Raw genomic sequence first — 19,535 nt, 5'->3', positions numbered from 1 at the left:
CAGAAGCCGCGTTTTGGTTTCCGAACATTTTGGAAGTCAAACGGACTTCCGGAATGGATTCTGTTCAACTTCCAAGGTACGACTGTATATTTAAAAGTGGGGAATTTGTTGGGAGTAGTCCAACCTCATGTTCCCCTCCCTAATTTAAAGCAGCATGCATGAATCTCCCCTTAATATTGGCAGTGTTTTGATTCAAATTGAAACAAACTTGCGTTATCTATCATTTTTTAAAAAGTCTTATGTAATTTCCCTAACTTTTTTTTTTTTTAATACTTTCAGGCCACGTTCACATTTATTTACTTGGGGCTATAACCAACTTATCTTACTATTGCTTAAACTCCCAGCTGACACTGTAATGAAAGAGAAGATGTCTGACATTTGCAAAAGCTATGGGTAATGTAGAAGTCCTTGATAAAATTAATGTCTTTGAAACTTTGTTACCTAAGAGGGCATGTTTCTCTCCCTTGGTTTCACTGCACAACGTAATAGTCTAGTCTGTTCAGCTTTAGTTATCCAGGGTATGTGTTATGCCCTTACTCAGTCATGTAAGAGAATATACAAATGAATATACAATTTGCAGCAGTATTTTGCCTTTGTCAAAATTCTTTATAAACCCCAGCTAGAGGTTAAGTAGCTGACAACTTTGTGGAATGAATAAATTTTACCCCAGAAGTACAGAATTCTGAAAATGTTAATGTAAATCTGTTGGATTTGGGTTCTCGGCTGTGAATTTAGGTTCCCTTCATTTCATTTGACCCCAGGGCTCTTGGTTGCAGCTCATGGTTAGTAAAGAGAGAGATTAACCACAAACCCCTGTTCAGATCAGATGACACACTAAGCCAAATGTTGACTTGGCTTGATGCGGCAGCAAAAAGGACCAGGCAGAAGTGAATTTGGATGTGAGCTCCGCTGTCTTGCTAAGTCAAGATTTGTTATGCTCCCAGAAACCAACTAACTAGATTTATTTATTTTAATTGAAGAGGGCCTCCCAGCTGGATTTGATTTCATAACTTTTTTTATTTAAGATATTGGTTAACTTGGAGGTATATGTGTTCTGTGTTAAGGGGGAAATTGGTGCTGTTGCTATTAATAGATACTGAGAGGTGTGTATTGGGTCATTATTCTCCTGAAGATAGGCATGGAATATGGATTTATACGTATGCTGTTGGGGCATCAAAAATGACAATATAATACTGCATATTATGCTGCGCTCTAAACCTCCGTAATATTATTACAGCTTCTGGCCTGGATATCTTTCTCTCTGTTTGGAGCTGGATAGAAGACCTGAAGCCCTTACCCATATTGTTTGTTTGGATGATATGAACCTGTTGGATAGAGAACATGGTTTGTAAAACTTAATTTGATTCTTGAGTGAATTCCACATTCTCTACTCGTACTAACTAGTTTTGACATCTTTTTATTTATCAATTTTTTAATCAATGTCAGTATAAAACAATTTAACAACAAGAACAAACGCAAGCTATGGAAGTAATCACCCCAAATGCATTTCTGGCAGGAAAAGAAAAAGAAAAAATAAACCACATCGTTACCATGCATCCTTTTTTTCAGTGCAATTACACCTAGAAGTACTGTAGAACACCAGTATTGTGCACACAATAAAATGCAACATTTCTGCTACATTGTTTTGCTCTCTTCTACATTGGCAGCTTGTGAATTTTGAAAAACCTTTTATTTATTATTTTTGCTCATTTAAATTTAATCAGACTCTCTCTTGAATTTGTGTTTTGTGTTCCAGTATAATGGAGATAGTGTTGCCGTGACAATTTAATGTCCCATTCTATCCTGCAGCAAATGCAGTTAAGTGTCCATTGTTGGAAACTTCCATCCTTCTTCCTGTCCCTTGCGTATATGCTCTCAGTGTCACCTGCTATCTACTCTATTATTCTGTCCATGAATCTCCCCACCTCACCCCAACCATGGGTCATCTAGTATTGTGGGGTTACAATTTCCATCATCCCCAGGCCCATTGGTCAAGGATTATGGGAGTTGCAGGCCAACATCATCTAGGGACCTAAATTGGCCTGGGCTGGCCTGCTTAATTTAACTCACACCATTGAGTCCTACAAAGCAATCTGGTTTGGATCTCTAAATGATTTCCTTTTGCATTTAGGGGCAATTCCAGAAACAATGGAAGAATGGAAATTCCTTCTTTGCCTTGTGAAGAGTCATTGCAGTAGTGTTCCTCATCCAGCTATGCAAAATGGCGGTGCTGTTAGTAATGGTGATCCGAATTGGCCAAATAGTATAACAGTTGAAAATGTGGCTCTGCTGTTGGCCAGAGTAATTGGTCCCGATCGGGCTTTGCAGCTGTTGCAGGAATGTGGCCTGATGGTTGAATTATCTGAAAGATTTGCCAAGGTCTGTGAGATACTAAGAATTGCTGAAAAAAGACAAAGGTAAGTCTTCTGATAATGGTCTGAAATTGGTTGTGTCAAAAGGTACTGTGTCATGATTAAATGTTGCATGTGCAAGTAGCTATAAGCCTTCAGGCTTGCACACACTCCATATGCCAAGATTGGAAGCTTCATACTTCAGCTAATGGCAAACTAAAGTATTGCATCCAAATGTGGTACAAGCTATATTTTACTGAAACTAGAAGCAAGGATGGTTAGAAAATCTTTCACAAAATTCATAGAATAGCCTTTACTGGCATGGGATGGCCCACTTCTGTATAAATGAAATGAACAGTATGAAATGAACAGACAGAATAATAGAATTGTAGAATTGGAAAGGGACCACAAGGGTCATCTAGTGCAGGCCCCTGCAATGCATAAATCTTTTGACTGATGTGGCAGGTTCAACTTCTTTAAACAACCAGAAGTTGCGGTAGTAGCAACCTGCAGTGCAGACAAGTGCAAAGTCACATTTATGAGTTAATGAACTTGATGAAATTTGCTGTGTAAAGTTAGTTCCCAATTTCTTTATAATATCTCTTTTCTCCTATGTGTTCACTTTTGTTGCAGAGCCCTGATTCAGTCCATGTTGGAAAGATGTGACCGATTTTTGTGGTCTCAACAAGCATAGCAAACAAGTGACGGAAAATGATAGTAGTAAGAAGCATGTTCCTCTTGTGCTGTGCCATTTTTCCAGCAATGTTTTCCTGTCAAAGTGAAGATGCATTTAGTCAGATTGGCAGAAAAAGTGATAACGAAACTCCTTTTTCCACTGGATTTCCGTCAGTCAGTATTTGAATGCATGTTTACCCAATACTTCTAACGGACAATTGTAATGCTGCTGCTTGCTCAGCAAGAATGCTTGTGCATGGTAACCCCTTTGAGCTACTAGCATTAAGTTTAGATGTGAAAATTGGATTCTTTATGTAGGAAGCAGTGCTTCACATTCAGCATATAAATTTCAAATGAATAACTTCCATCACATTTCTAGCAGATTGCCATTTTCAGAAAGCTGCATATAAATGAATGTAATTGCAGGGACTAAGTGTATAATAATTGAGTTGAGTTAAAACACTTTTAATATTACTCTTGATTCATTGGCTGAAATAAAAGGGTGTTAAAACAAGTATATAATCTCCAAATATTTATAACTCTAGCACTGTGGAATTTTACAAGTTTTATTCCGAATTTGAAGTGATAATCAACAGAACTGAGATTCCAGTAGTTAAATGTAAACACTGGCAGAACTTGCATATATTAAAAATGGTGTTTAAGATAATATTTTGGCGTTTTAAAAGTTTATATAATCCTGTACACCTTGGCATAGTGCTCTCTCATTGCACACATCCTAAAGAAAATATTTTGCACTTTTTTTTGTTTACATCCTTGCACAATGCATCCTGTGCATGCATGCTTGGAAACAGTTCCCACTGTTCAGTACAGCTTATGCCCAAGTATGTGCACACAGGATCCTGTTCATCAAATCGGTATAATAATATACCTTTCCTTCTAAATCTAGGTGTTGGGTTGTTGTTTTTTGTAATGCTTGAGTGTTTCAGAAATGATGTATAAGAAAATGTGCTCCACATTTCTGTTAATACTACCATTGGATATTTGATCAAGATATATGCACGTAATTTGGTTTCCATTTGTATGTTAAGATTATTTAATATTGGATGCTTCATTTTTGAGAAGGCTTGGATCCAAAGCAGTTTGCAGTTATTTCTCCTGGTGCAAAGGCTTCTCCATCTGGCAGTAGCTCCCCACATCTTTTGAAAAAAGATCTGCTGAAAGTTGGGGGGATCCTCTAGAGTAGCCTTTTGGGGAATGGAAAGCACTGCAGTATTTGTTGGGGGTGGTGATGGTGGAATCGGCAACTTTCCCACACCATGCACATAAAATAGTGCCTTTTTTTCTAATGCACTGAGGTGGTTTGACTCAAAGTCCATGTAAATTGTGCCTATTAGACATTTGGGTTATATCTAACATTAGTCATACTCAAGGGAGACACCGAGTATGACTTCATTGAATGTTGTCCATTTTTCTGGTATTAAATATGTTAGAACTATGCAGTTTTCATACATTACTAGTGATTTATTGAAGCTTGGTAATCAGGGCAAGAGAAAGGTTACAGAATTGTGTAATATTATTATAGTCCTTCAGCTGAAAACCGAAATGTCACAATTGCATCATCTTGTATACTCAGGTTTACTGTACAGCTTGTAAGGACTTACATGTAATTTAATACTACTGAGTTCTTATTTCTTAACTTACATGCTTGAGGGCCTTATATATATTTTTAGGACACAGTTCAAAGAATCTTGTTGGCCATGTGCAAAAGTTTGATTCTCCACAGTATCTTCTTAGACCTGTGCTGTTCCCCTGAGTTTTCTGGCAGGTTTCATTAGTCCTGTGGAGGCTACTTCCAGAAGCCCAGATGTGTGTAGAGTTCACCCTCCAGCTCTTTGAATCTGGGCCTTATTTTTAAATTAATGTTTACTACCTCACGTTGGGGGTGGGGGGAATAGCCAGTGTGTTAATTGTGCTCAGAGTAGACTTAAGTCCATTGATTTTGACAGGTCTATTCTGAATATAACCTGGTTGGATTTCACTTATTGGTTTTGCGATATTTTTTATTAAAAAGAAGCACAAAATCATGAAATGGTACTTTTCACACAGATTTTTTTGAAGAGAATGTGATGTGGAACAACTAAAAGTTTATGAAACATTGTTTTGCATTTTGTTACGGCTTAACAATTTGTATTTTTAAAAATGATTTACTTGCAAGCATACTTTATTTTGTAGTCACTGTTCATGTTTAAACAACAGCTTTAAAACATTGCTTGTAACCAAACAGCTTTGTTTGTGCCTTGTTCATGTTTTTGTTAATCCAGATTTTAATAAAAATTAATATATCTTACTCAACATGTTGTTCATTTTTCAGTAACATTGGGGATGTAAAAAGTCGATTGGCCATAAAAGAATAGTTTACATGCTGGAAAATAAAGGACATACAAGCAGTTCATTTTATAATTCTCATGAGTACTATGTTGAATTTTTTTTTTGCTTGCATGTGACAGGTCATCCTGTTGAGTAGGAGCGAATGGTCAGCTTTCTCTATGCTAGGTTTGAATTTAAATCTAGGGATTTATGAAACTGAAATCATTGCATTTTAGGGTCTCATTTCCACAAAAGAGTAGAGAGCCACGTTTGCTGCCAGACTTTCCTTCTTACTGCTTTTACTACAGAAGTGCTTGCACCTAAGAACATAGCAAAGCATCAGCTCTTGAAATCTTGAACCACAGTTGTTTTGAAAACCCTTCTTTCAGTGTGACATGTAGAAAATTACCAAAGGGCCAACATTTGTGCCATTCTAATAATGTAACTTTATAAAATAGCCCTAGGCTAGCTATTGATCCTCCATTGTTTAAGCATAATAGATTTTTGAGGAATCAAAATAAAGATGGAGTAGCATACATTTCTTTTTTCTTTCACCTATGTATGATATTTTCAGTTTCTGCATGCTGGCAGGAGACAATATTGCTGAATACAAAAGGGAAATATGTCTTCCAAAAAGTTGAAGTTATTTCTCCATGACACTGAAACAAAGTTGCCAGTGTCCCGTCCCCCCCAAGTTTGAACACAACCTATTTCCTGGGGGGTAGGGGAACAGAATCCTTGCAAAGTTGGTGGAAGTTCCTTCCTTTCCCTGCAATAAACCAGCTCCTTGTAGAAAGGACCTCCTTGCCCAGATGGCATAAATTGGGCAGTCATTTCCCAGAGCCATCCACTCTTGGCTTGAGCCAGTTGCGCATTGTCTTCAGGGCCAGATTTAAGTGTGATGAGGCCCTAAGCTACTGAAGGTAATGGGGCCCTTTATATGTCCAGCTGTCCTTTGTCAACAAGAAATAGTTGCTGTTTTTGGTGTTGAATATATGCTATATGGTCATTTATGGACCTAATAGGTATCTAAAGCCATTTGCACATAACAAAATATGTATTTTATCAAAGTAATTGTTGAACTGAAATACAATTAAGAAGTACAGTCATACCTCGGGTTGAAGTAGCTTCGGGATAAGTATTTTCGGGTTGCGTGCTGCGGCGACCCGGAAGTAACGGAGTGCGTTACTTCTGGGTTTTGCCACATGCGCAGATGGTAAAAATGACATCGCGCATGCGGCGAATCACGACGCACGGACGTGGGTTGCATTCGCTTCTGGATGCGAACGGGGCTCCGGAACGGATCCCATTCGCATCCAGAGGTACCACTGTATATTAATAGTGAAATTTGGAGGGGGGGGGCAAGAGAGTGGGGCCCTAAGCTATAGCTTGTTTAGCTTATAGGTAAAAACGACACTGATTGTCTTCCAGGCACTCTTTCATTTCCACCCACTTTTGACAAAAGCAACAACTGGCAAATGAGACCCGGCTCTTCAAATCCTCATTTTAGGATTTCCTAGTCATGTTGGATCTTTGAAAAAGTTCCAGTCAAATTTTGTGGGCGATTTTTTTTTTCTTTTTCTTGGAAAGTCTGCTTTTGATGAAGGCGGAGAATCAACCAGGAAACTCCTTTCTCGACCCGACAGTTCCATTCGCACGAGGACGTGCACCATCATTGCGTGAATTTTTTTTAAAAAAAGCCTTTGCGGGGAAAGGGAATTTTTATTACAGTATTAAAAAGGGACGCCGAGGCCACCCGTTGCCGGGCGTTTCGAGAGGCCGCCGCCCGGGGGCGCTTCGCTTCGTGAGGGCGAGGCTGTGTGGCTGCTCTCCATTCCGGGCGGAGGGAGAGGCAAGGCCTCCGGCGCCTCCAGGGCCTGGCGGAAGCCGCCTCAGTTTCCGAGGGCCTACGAAGGTTTGCCGCCGTCCTCCTCCTCCTCCTCCCATCCTTGGAGCTGCTTCATTGGCCGAGAGAGAGAGAGAGAAGGCGGGAAAGGACGGGGAGGCCTGTAAACAACGGCGGCGGCGGCGGCCGCGCGTCTCCCACGGACGGCCTGAACTTGTCGGGGCTGAAGCAGAAGACGCGGCGGCGGCGACGAGCCAAGGTTCCTCCTGTCGCCGCTCGGGATACATCGCGGCTCCTGTGGGAATCATTGCTGAGGGGGCGGATTCTGCCCTGGTTTTCGGTCTAGCGGGGGCGAGGGCGTCTTGCCAGGGCTTAATCTGATCCCCGGAATGTGTTTTCAGTGTTAGGGCTCAAGCGAGGAAGCACGTGAGGTGATTTAAAAAGAGAGAAAGCTCTCATCTTGATTGCTTGGGTTTAAATAGTTTTCCTCGCGCTTTGAGGGAGAGAGAAGGATGAATAAGGTTCAGGGTGGGCGCCAGCCCTTGGAGCCGCCTGGTTTAATGGTTAGAGCTGACGCTCATCATCTTAGTGGTGCCCCCTTGTTCTTCTCCGTTCTTTTTTACTTGCACCTTGAGATGCCCTATCCAAGGGATTGTTTGGAAATGTTATTTAATTTCTAGGTAGTCCTCTCAATAGATTATAGATGTTGCGAGCTTCAGATCCAATGGGGCAGATCAGGACCGTCATTTATTTACAAATACAGTATTTATATGCTGCTGTTTCATTAAAAAGTAGCAAAGCGGTTTGCAACAGAAATACATAAAATTCCACAGTAAAAACCATATTTAAAAGTTAAAAACGGAGCAAACTTCTGTAAAACGCAGGGTTAGGTCAGGCATAGGCAAACCCAGCCCTCCAGATGTTTTCGGACCACAGCTCCCATCATCCCTGACCACTGGTCCTGTTAGCTAGGGATGATGGGAGTTGTAGTCCCAAAACATCTGGCGGGCCAAGTTTGCTTATGCCTGGTTTAGGTACACTGCCTTTCATTCAAAGAGCTGTTGAAGAACCGGGAAGGATAGGTGAATACATGTCTTCTGTGTCCGTGTTTTGTGTGCTTTTCATATTAAGTCCTATGGGAAAGAGTGTGCTGGTGGGAGGCCCAGCACCACATCCCACAAGATGTACCGTATTTACTTGAGTCTAATGCACCATCGAATCTAATGGGCACCTCAGTTTTCAGAACCTTGAAACCAAAAAAAGTATTTCCTGGCAAAGGTACAGTAAACGTGCCATTGAATCTAATGCACACCTTGATTTTCGCAGCATAATTTGGCCAAAAAAGATGGGCATTAGATTTGAGTAAACGCAGTAGGTTTGTCAGCAGGTGTGTCAGCATTTGAATTGGCCTTGTTTCTTTTTTAATTGAAGGGCTTCCTAGGTTCCAAAGGACCACCTCCCCACTTCATGTGCCCAGTACTTAATTTTTACAAACCCACAGTGTGATTGCCGTGCACATTAACAAAACATTTTTTAAGGCTTTAATTGAGAGGAAGCGATTGCAAGGCTTTGCTTTTGGATGAAAGGAGGCACATGTGCATGTATCTTTTGGATATAAAGCATATTGGTCTTATCCGTGGACAGCTGTTAAGGAATAATAAGTGCTGGGACGAGCCTTTGTGGTTTTAAAATATTTTGCTGTTGTTTATGCTCACTTCTAGAAATCTTTGGATCTGGCAGTTGGATTGTGTTACTCAAATATGGACAGGAATCCATCACCCCCTTCCAGCAATGACGACGAGGAAGATGTCGTTCCTGGGGATTCTATTAGAAATACAGTTTACAGCAAACACTGGTTTTTCAGCATCCTTACAAAACTTATTGAGGTATGCTGCATACATATGAAACCACTCATGGCCAAACTGGATATGAGGGCAACAAACAATATGTTTGAATTGTACAATGTCTAGTTTTAGAAGCTTTTAAAATGAATGTGTATATATGTGAAAAATATGTAGTCTATAAAACATATAATGTATAAAACAGCAGGTAAAAATAGATGGGAAGAAGCCCTGTCTAAGTAAATGCTTGATCTCTTGCATCTGCAGGGAATTGAACTAGATGATATTCGAGGTCCATTCCAACCAGTGGTGGCTGATATCAATTGGAAATGTGAAATGTGTATTCTAAGGCTTCAGTCCTATTTGTATTTGCTTGGAATTAAGTCATGTTGACATCAGTGAGACTTGTCTTTGAGTAAAGATGGGTGGACTGAGGTGGGCAGGTGATAATTTAAAATTTGCCATGCTGGTGCAAATGCAAAGTGAAATTAAATTAAAATCTTATTGGAGTTATGCTTTATTTGTGCTATAATGAATAACATAATTTCTGATTTCTAGTGATAAACTTATTGCTCACACTCAGGCCACTGAAACAGTAGTGTATTGAGGTAATACTTCATATTTGGGTAGAAGTTGCTCCTTATGGGTCAAACAGGAGAAAAGTTGTGCAGTGCAGACCAATGTGTGTTTCAGCAGACCAATGGCTTATTGTTCTACTTTGGTTCCTTTGTCAGTATGTTCTTCTTTTCTTTGGAAGGTTGTTAGCTCTAAGGAAGATGAATCTGAGTTGAACAATGTTGAAGAACAATTGGAGCTAGATGAAGAACTGGAAAATGACATTTGCAAAGTATGGGACATGTCAATGGATAAGGTATGTTTTTAGCGATTTGGATATTTTTAGTGGTTGTTATCTGTAGATATTTGCAGATATGTATTTTGTTTTATTCTATGTTTAAGGTTTGCCTTATTGTAAACAACTTCAGTTTTTTTAGAGTAAGATATCTATAAATTAATAAAATAAAATAAGTATATTCTGTAAAGGTTTGCAATTATCTGGGAGACGTTTGGTTTCTGTTCCTTAGATATTTTAGTGTCCAGTAAGCTTGTCAAAGAAGAATCATGCATAGCTATTGTTGGCTAGGAACAGCGCTGCTAAAATGTGTAAGTTGTGAGACTGTGTTGTTTTGTGCTATCTGTTAGCACTCTCTTTGAGCAAAATCCAGTGTTAGTCAAGCTCAGAGTAGGGCCAATTAAAATCTGTAGACCTATTCTGAGTGTGACTAACACTGGATATTCACTCATTGTATATTGTCTTGGAAGTTTTTTTCCTGCCCTAATTTTTTAAAAAAATGTGAGATGAATGATGAGTACCTTCTGAAATATCAATTTACTGTAGCTGGTCAAGTTGCGTATCATGTGTGTGGAAAAACTGCTGTCCATCACAGAGTTGTTAGGAATTGTGGGAATAATCTGGGCCAGCTCAGCAAAATACATAGGACCTTATTGGCTTTCTTACCAATTTCTTAATATCTTGTATTAATTTAAGAAGCAATTGGATATATGTCTATTAATGGATATATCATTATAGATAATCATTAACTTCAGTGTAGGAGGGACTAAAATGACAAGTGTTAATGCACTGGATAAATAAGAACTGACAAGATAGCTACTTATAGTTGGGTATGTGTAGTGATCATCTGAATCTGAATGAAAGACTGCCTTACTTTTCAAAGTGAACTGAATTTCATTTCTCATGTAATCGTCCACTGATACATAACCATTCTTGTTTTCAGGATGTTGCTTTATTTCTACAAGAGTTTAATGCCCCTGATATATTTTTGGGTGTCTTTGCCAAGTCCAAGAGTCCTCGGCTTACTGTAAGTCATCTCTTGACTCTGTACCCTGTTTATTAATAATGCATTGTGCTTTTTTGATGCGATCCATATGCCTTATGTAGGCAGGTGTAGATGAAAGGCAAAATAGAAAAGAATTGGTATTCAGCTCTACCAGTAGACAAGCCAATATAGAATCAAGGCCTATTTCTCAATTTACAGCAGGTTTTGTTCTTAGTCACAGTTCTGCATAATATTATTATAAAGCCTGATTCCTCTTAACTTGATAATGTGGCAGTCGGCCTAATGTAGCTCCCAATAAAATTAAAAGTATCTCTTCATAAGACAGTGCTGCCAAATCCTTGGGGAGGGGGATTACATTGGCTTTTGGCTTCTTAAATTAGGGGAGCCCAGTGCTTGAAAAGCTAGGATAATTAGAAGATTCCTTTAGTCATAGGACTGTGGGGTTGTAAGGGTCACAATGGATCATCTAGTCTGGTTTACCTCCTAGATTGGCTCTTTGATTCATATACTCATTCCTCCAAAATTATTTTTAAAAACTTCTAAGTAAGGAGTTCAACAGGCTGCATTGGCAACTTGTGTCACTGCTGAATTGTTCTAGTAATTCAGCTGCACTTTCTGCTGGAAGGTAAGAGATCTGGCTATTTTTATTCATGTGTCAGGGTGCAGTCATATCACAGGCAGTATCACACTTATGGGGGAAAGGATGAACTACTGTTGACTCCTTTTTCTGTAACCATCTTCTAAGCACTTTCAAATTTGACAGTATAATTTTTCACCCGTGTTGGCCAGAATGAAACACAATTCTTCAAGGCAAAAGACTTGCGGGCAATTCCCCCTCTCTTTTTTTACACTTATAAGTCTGTTTCTCAGCAATGATTGGCTTATAGTTAAAATCCACAGAGCAGTACGTTATAATTTGAGAAATGTGAAGGCAGTCTCTTTTGGCCTCTGGGAGTTGATGATGCAGTGCAGCTTCTTGCCTCCAGGAGGAAGGTAATAGGAAGATGAGGTGCAGATGGATTTGGGAGTTTGCTGATGACAAAGATGCTGGCTCACAAAAGCAGAACTTCCATTGATCTGCTGTGTTCTGGCCCTGACAGTATACATTTCTCTCTCACACACACCAAGTAACACACAGTGTTACTCTGCAAATAACTTTCTTCTTATTTGGGAATACTTAATTGGTTCATGTTCTTCCAAAATATCTTGGAGCACCTGAATTTAGCCACTGCCAAAGAAGAAGACATGGCTAAATGTTGCTCTGCTCTGAGCCTGTATGGCTGCTGAAGACCAAGCAAGGGTCAAAAGCACATCTGTCCTATTCCTTGAAACTATTTTTCTTTCTGCTACAATCTTTTCCTCTATTCTTTTTCTCCTTAAGTACTTTATTCTGACTGTAGGTAAGCTCTACTTTATATTGGCATTTCAGGAAATCTGTGTGGGAATACTGGGCAATATGGCCTGTTGCCAAGACATATGCCTGTCCATTAGTAAACATGAGAACCTTGGGTAAGTAGTATGCTTTGTTCTTGGTTTCTCGGTGTTTTTGAAACTGTAAATGTTTCAACTCTTAATTGTTGTTAAAGTACTAGACAGGCACGTGTACTAGACATGCTCTTTATAGAGTGGGGGAAAACAGATTCAAGATATTAACATTTGTAAGACTGGACAAGAGGGTGATTGGTAATAAGGGCACGCAGGAGTCTGATGTCTCTGTAAGTTTTTTACTTCATTATAGAAAAGGTTTTAGTGAGAGGAATGTCATTGATGTGGCAGGAGTCAGAGTCAAAGCACAAGAGTTATGGAGCAAATGTAAGAAAAGGAACTGATAGACTGAGACCTGGTTTTCTATGCATTTGTGTGGGGAGGGCAGAAGTATGGTGAGGGAGAGCTTGGAGGTATTGAAAGTGTGTCTGAAAGATTGGAGAAAGAATTGAATGTCTGAAATATAACAGTTTGAAGGAGAACAGGAGGGAGTGTGGAAAAGAGCATAACATTTGTACAATTCAGATTGTACTATGCACAGTCCTTTTCCAATAGAGGTTTTTCAGCAGCTTCTAACTTCTCCGTAGTTACACTTCCTCTTTTTGTACTTAATGACACAGATTTAAAGGAGTGAATGGTTCACCAACTGCAATTTGAGTGATATGTCGCTTGGAGAAGCATGTGCTTTGCTTACAGAAGGTCCTAGGTTTGACCCTTGGCACCTCAAAATGGAACTACCCCATTCTGAAACCCTGGAGAGCCACTACCTATCAGTCTAGACTGTACTGAGCTAGACAGATGAATGGTCTGATCCTGCATAAGGCAGTGCCCTTCATTTCTTCCAAACTCTCTGGCAATGACCTTATCACTGCTGTTCTACAATTAGCAGATTGCTGGTACTACAGACTTGTGAGGTAGTAGCAAGGCTATTCCTGTCTATGTACAATTTTTCTCTTTTAATTAGTTAGTGAATACCAGTCTAAATGCCGTTGAGAAAGAATCAAGAATCAAGAACTTGAATACAGAGTTGTAGGCTAGTGCCCTTTGTGACTGATTGTCCCACTTCATCTTATACTTGGATAAAGAAATTCCTCCCAGCTTACTTGTTCTTTATTCTTGCAGCTATAAATATTAGAGATGTATATTTAGGAGATGGTGGCATGTGGTGGCGTACGTCTGGACAAAATTTCAGAAAAATGTATGGGAAATTAATCCTCGCTCTCTCCTCATTTTCAATCTGTTGACATTTTTTCAGACAGATGGTGCTGCAGCGTTTATGTGATTCTGATTCCCCTACTCTCCTCGAAACAAGCAGGTAAGCTATTTTGTCAGTAACTAAAATAGCATAAGCTACCCCTAAGTATTGAGTTGTAGTGCATGTAAATGAAATATTAGCAGGTGTGCTTAATTTCATGAATGAAGGCTTCAATCCTACATATACTTACTTGGAAGCTATTGAATACAATAGGCCTTACTTTCAGGCTTCCAAATTCTTTCTTTTCTACCTAAAATCACATTTGAACTGATACCAGTATCCCAGATTCTCATTTTTATTGTAACTCTGATAGACATTCCTCATTTACACATATGGAGTTAAAATCAATGGTACAACCCTATTACTATCTACTGAGAAGCAAGTGCCATTGACTTCAAGTGGACTTACTTCCAAGATTGCAGCCTAAATGTTGGTTTTCTTTTTTAAGTGTGATTAAGTGTGATTTTTCCCCTTTAGGTTGTTGCTAACTTGCCTCTGCCACTCTGAGGTGGCCAATATTTGGGTGGAAAGAATTCGACAAAGTCCATCAGTGTATGACTGTGTATGTTTCATCATGTCTAGTTCAACAAATGGTATGTTATAAATTAATCTGAATATTGCTCCTGTCAGGCCACTTTTTGTTTCCTTATGAAAAGGCTAGCATGTTTCAAATAACTCTTTTATCAATTGAATGTTTTTATATTTCTTAAGAAAAATGTTCCAGGCATTTTAACTGAGGTATATCAATAACTATTTAACTCTTTTTGGTGAATTCTTCTGAATGCATTGTTATCATAACCAGCACAGCTGTCTCCTTCCCACTCATGATTGTAAGAGGGGACCCAATTCCGTCTGGCAAGCTGCAGTGCGTATGTGGATGAAACTATCTTTGTGCTACTTTGAATACAGCCTTTGGGTGGAATTCCATGTTGCGCTATGACAAAAGTTCCATTCCACTCAAGCATTGCAGGTTTTCCAGATGGAACGACCCCCTCACCCCATTGTGTTGTTCTGGGTGGTTTTTTGCACAAGTGGAAGTGGTTATAGGTATGTACTTTACAACTGTATTGAGACAGATGTGGGGGGCTATATAGAAATGTTTGAACTAATAAATAATAAATAAGATCTCAAGGAGCTTACACTAAAAGTAAGTCACAATAACAGATATCACCAAAAGAAGCCAGACAAAAAATAAATAAATTGAAACTGTTTTCTTTGTGTTGTTTTCTAAGAAGTGAGCAAGAGTAAATTTTATTTCATTAGTTCATCAATATATAAATGAGATTTGATCTTTGTTACAGTGGAGTTGCTAGTGAAAATAGGTGAGGTGGTCGACAAGTTGTTTGACTTGGATGAAGAATTAATGTTAAACTGGATTAAGAAAGGTTCTTGTCAGTCAGTGGAGCAGCCTGCAGATGATTCTCCAGATGAGCTTCCAAATTTCAAAATTGTACCTTGCCTGCTTGAAGCTGTAAAACAAATCTGGTATGTATATGCCCATATCTGAATGCATGTGATATTGGAGCTACTTACCATATTTTTCGCTCTATAAGACGCACCAGACCACAAGACGCACCTACTTTTTGGAGGAGGAAAACAAGAAAAAAAATATTCTGAATCTCAGAAGCCAGAACAGCAAGAGGGATCGCTGCACAGTGAAAGCAGCAATCCCTCTTGCTGTTCTGGCTTCTGGGATAGCTGCGCAGCCTGCATTCGCTCCATAAGACGCACACACATTTCCCCTTACTTTTTATTAGGGAAAAAGTGAGTCTTATAGAGCAAAAAATATGGTATTTACATTTTTATCCCACACTTGGCAGCATACATAGTTTCCCTTCTCCCCATTTTATCCTACTAGACCAATGTTACCCAATGAGACTCATTGATTAGGGGATTTGAACCCAGATCTCACATGTTTTAGTCTGTGTTATGCATAGTAGCTTTTGGGTATACGTGTACCATTTCATGGGTGCCCAAAATGTTATTTTTTAAAAAGTCCACACTTGAACTACCTGCCAAAGCGTTAGGAAGACTGTACCAAGGGTATTCATATTTATAAGAGGACTGTGCCTCTGTCTGCCTGCACATAGGCTTTTTCCCTATGGAGAAAAGGAGAAAGTCTGTTCATGTAAGAAGGGAACAAGTGTACACACCTGAACAAAAATAGCTTGTTCAAACTATTACTGGAAATGAAAACTCAAGAACTACTTGAGTTTAGCCGCCCTAAGAGTAATTGACTGAGAACTGAGGTAGAAATATTGTAAAAAATATTCACTTTACATAGACATACAGATTTCTTGGTGGTAATAGTTCTAAACATAATTTGTGATTCTTTTCTGCAGCACAGATAAAAGTTCAGAAGGGCTTGATGTTTATATGCATATCCTACAGCTGCTCACCACAGTGGATGAAGGCGTTCAAGCTATTGGTAGGATGCTTCAGTTGCACTTTATTGTAACAAATTCTTTGTTAGACGTTTTCTTCAAGTTGCATGAGATATTTCTTTTTTCCATTCTGAAGTACAGACTCCTGGTAATGGAAAAGAAACTTGGACCTTGCTGTATGATCTGTTTTGTCATGAACTCTGCCAGCCCGATGATCCACCAATTGTTGTTCATGAACAGAAGACAGTTTTGGCTTCTACTTTGTCTGTGTTATCAGCCATCTTCGCTTCACAGACTATATATGGACACAGACATGAATATATCAAGATGGAGAAAAGCAAGTGTATTTTCTTACTTACCACAAGAGCTAATATTTTAGGGATGCTAAGGTTTTTATAGAAAACAGTGGCAGTCTGGAGTTGTGGTATAGGTCACGGGTGATGGGAAATGAGAAAAAGTATATGTTCATCTAGGAAAATGTCTGTGTAGACCACAGTTGTGTGACTCCCCAGTACGGGCAAATTTGCTTCGGTGGCTGGACCCCTTTTAGTGTCTTATATTCCTTAGTTGGGGAATAATTATTTCAATCCTTGGAATGTTCATTGTTTTCATTATAATAAAGTATGTAGAGACACATTCCATTTTTCATCAAAGCTTTCACATCTCAAAACCTTTAATTACTCTGTTACTTAGGGCAGATTACCAAAAATGGTAGTTCATACGTCCATAAAGTTTTTTCTTGTTTTACCTGTCAGATATGCCTCTGATTGATAGCCTGATTAGAGTCTTGCAGAACATGGATGAATGTGGGAAGAGATCTGTAGAAAGCTCCAACAAACTCAAGTCAGAGGAGGCCGAGAAGTTGGGAACAGCTGAGGAGGATTTTCATTTTAAAATCTTGAAGGACATCTGTTGTGAACTACTGTCCAATGTGCTTCAGGAACTTTCTAAGGTAACAGGCATATGAACCTGTAGATTCACATGCTTTTTGTCTCTGCTCTGGTTTTATCACTAGTGCAGTGATGCCCACGATCATCTTTTATATGGGTTACAGCGTTCATTTTGAAATGTTTTCCAGGGTATGGTAAATAACCTCTTGATCACCTGGGCTCCATGTGTGCATTGTCATCATGTGGAGCTTTTCATGGGAGCATGTTAATTTGTTGTCATCTTGCATTTGAACTGCATTGTCAGCATTTTATTATTATTTTATACAGTACTATATGAGCATGTTCATTCAGCTGGATAACAACAAAATACACACACACACAGTGTATTATATGAACTAATAATATTTTGGTGTTTCTAGGAAAACATACTGGAGGCGCTCAAGCAAAGCCATCTAAATGAACAGAAATGTTCCTGTGCGTTTAAAAACCTTCTCCCGTTGTATTCTTCTCCGGTATGTATGATCTCTAAAAATAAGCAAAAATCTGTTGCCCCCAGTAGGTAAATGCAACCCTCAGGCCAAAGAAGGTTAGCCACACCTGATTTAAATAATCCATTTGAGTTGTTCATTAATCTTATTCAAGATGCATGCTAAATAGCCTGGCAATTCCTGTGGTTCACCTGACTCAACTTGTTGACACTTGTATTTTATTTTACACAGGTAGAGAATTTTCTTGAAGTGCTGAATGAAGCCGATCAGGGCCTTGCTGACAACTTAAGAAAAGCATTCCCAAGCTTGAGACTTCAGTCATAGGAGCATATTAATTTTTTTACAGGAAGATTTGGAATCTATTCATTCCTGTTTTAAGAAAGCAACATGAAGAATAAAAAAGCGTGCATTATTTCTGAAACATCTTTGCAAGGAAACTCAGATGAACACCTTCTTAAAGCAAGAATGGAAGCAGTGGAGAATGGCATACAACACAGACTTTAGGAGTACTTGTTTTCCAGCTGCAGTTCTAAGTACTGTACTTGAGGGGGAGTGCTAGCGTAGTTTTATTTGTTAGTAGCCATTGAGGTTATTTGTCTCAACTTAATTGACAAAATAATTGAAGATGCTTCGTTTATTTTGAAACAGTTTGTATGTAGTTTTTAAAAGTTAACTGTTGGGTCTGCGTTTTCTGCAGCAGAAGCTTGAAAGGCGGAAAACATGGCTGCCTTGGCAATAGCCACCAAGGGGTGAGGGCAGGTTTTCTGCCTCTTTGCTGGCGTAAGGAAGGGCGCTGTTTTCTCTGGTGTAGTTGCATCATGGAGATGGGGGTGTCGTTCATACAGTGAACAGTTGTCCAGTAAGGCAGGTATGCCTGTGTCAATGGACAATCTCTGTAAGGACCCTCCAAAAAGTGTGTCTTGTGTGGGGTGACTGTTGACGACAAAAATGTACAGCTTTTATCAGTTTATTTTGCCACACACTGGTCACATCTTTGGAAGGCATATAACAGGCTTATGTGTGAAGAAACTGTGAGAGGTTAAGAGCCCACAAATGGGATTTATGCCGGTTATATTTAAGGACCTAACATTCCTCAGCGACCCTAAAGTATGTAGTATCAAATATCCAGAATGAATTAACTGTACCTAATAAAACTGATTTTGTAACTGATTAGTACTCATTATTGGTACATCCTTAAAAAACAAACCGCTGGCACCTCAGATATGATCCTAATGTTAATTCTGCTGTATAGAGAGTACAAAGGTTTGCCATGTGAATAGCAGAATGCTTCTCTCCTGCACTAATAATCATGATGTCATTCTTCAAATGGCTGTCATTTTGTATGCAAGGTGGAAAACATGCTATCATAAAGTGATTTTTTTTTAAAAAAAACCCTTAACTGTTAATGGTAATATCAATTACAAAAGAATTAATGAATAACTGGATTCCTATATGGTTGCCATGCTCTGTTTTCTCCTTGCTACAACGCCTGTTTTATTCATCATTGCATTTTGCTATCATAATAGTAGTAAAGCAGTGCATTGCTTTTGAGCAGGTCAGACACTGAACAATTAATTAGATGCCATTATTGATACATAACATGCTGTTTTTATAGCAATGGTGGTGATGAAATAATAAATTGTCACTATTGTAGTTGTGGCTTTCTTGTGCAATTGTAGCACTCCAAATTGCACATTTGAGATGTACACATGTTCTGAACAACATGCTCCTGCCTTGCATGTTGTGGATTTCAGGGGGTACATGGTAATTTTTTCAGATGTGCCTGTTATGTGCAGCTGTCATGTATTCTAACTGAAGATGCTGTAGATTGAAGCTAGAGGTTCATACAGGAAAAGCATGCAGTTATCATTGGGCTGCAGCCCAGACCATGCTTCAGAGTTCAGTTTGTTGTAGTTACTACAAACAAAACATGCTGACAATATTTAGGGTAGGTATCCTTACATCCTTCAGTGCACATAAGATGCAATCTATAGAATCCAAAGGCAGTAGCACACTGATTTCAACAAAGCAAGACCAGTAGTAATTTAATTGTGAAGCTTGAAGTTTGTATTTTATCTATTTACCTTAAAGATTTCTAAAGAATTTTATCCTGTGTATTCTACCGATCATGATTTT

The 19,535-nt window shown here is 39.0% G+C and overlaps 2 protein-coding genes across 7 annotated transcripts in view; both read left to right on the top strand.

The window, feature by feature from the left end:
- The window catches only part of HPS5 (HPS5 biogenesis of lysosomal organelles complex 2 subunit 2), a 29,535-nt gene extending 24,201 nt beyond the window's left edge, over window positions 1-5,334 (top strand). For all 3 annotated transcript variants that reach the window (XM_081903547.1, XM_081903548.1, XM_081903546.1), the window contains exons 20-23: window positions 280-393; window positions 1,238-1,344; window positions 2,132-2,417; window positions 2,985-5,334. In XM_081903547.1, the coding sequence (XP_081759673.1) occupies window positions 280-393; window positions 1,238-1,344; window positions 2,132-2,417; window positions 2,985-3,045 (568 nt within the window). In that variant the 3' untranslated portion in view covers window positions 3,046-5,334. The remainder of the gene's footprint in view (window positions 1-279; window positions 394-1,237; window positions 1,345-2,131; window positions 2,418-2,984) is intronic.
- A 1,276-nt stretch (window positions 5,335-6,610) lies between these two features.
- SAAL1 (serum amyloid A like 1) lies at window positions 6,611-18,777 on the top strand. Of its 4 annotated transcripts, none has more exons than XM_081903931.1 (13): window positions 6,611-7,158; window positions 8,922-9,086; window positions 9,799-9,912; window positions 10,835-10,918; window positions 12,327-12,406; window positions 13,638-13,697; window positions 14,115-14,230; window positions 14,939-15,122; window positions 15,980-16,065; window positions 16,158-16,358; window positions 16,777-16,973; window positions 17,331-17,423; window positions 17,631-18,777. In XM_081903931.1, exons 1-13 carry the CDS (start codon window positions 6,955-6,957, stop codon window positions 17,721-17,723), a joined length of 1,677 nt encoding a protein of 558 aa, XP_081760057.1. In that variant the 5' UTR covers window positions 6,611-6,954; the 3' UTR covers window positions 17,724-18,777. The 4 variants fall into 4 exon arrangements, with proteins under 4 accessions (XP_081760057.1, XP_081760060.1, XP_081760058.1 ...); XM_081903934.1 differs by lacking the exon at window positions 6,611-7,158 and adding an exon at window positions 7,174-7,459 and having other exon boundaries at window positions 8,941-9,086; XM_081903932.1 differs by lacking the exon at window positions 6,611-7,158 and adding an exon at window positions 7,175-7,459.
- Window positions 18,778-19,535: the final 758 nt, after the last annotated feature.

The sequence above is a fragment of the Podarcis melisellensis genome (assembly GCF_964234715.1).
Source record: "Podarcis melisellensis genome assembly, chromosome: 1".
Lineage (NCBI taxonomy): Eukaryota > Metazoa > Chordata > Lepidosauria > Squamata > Lacertidae > Podarcis > Podarcis melisellensis.
This window is presented reverse-complemented; position numbering and strand designations above follow the sequence as displayed.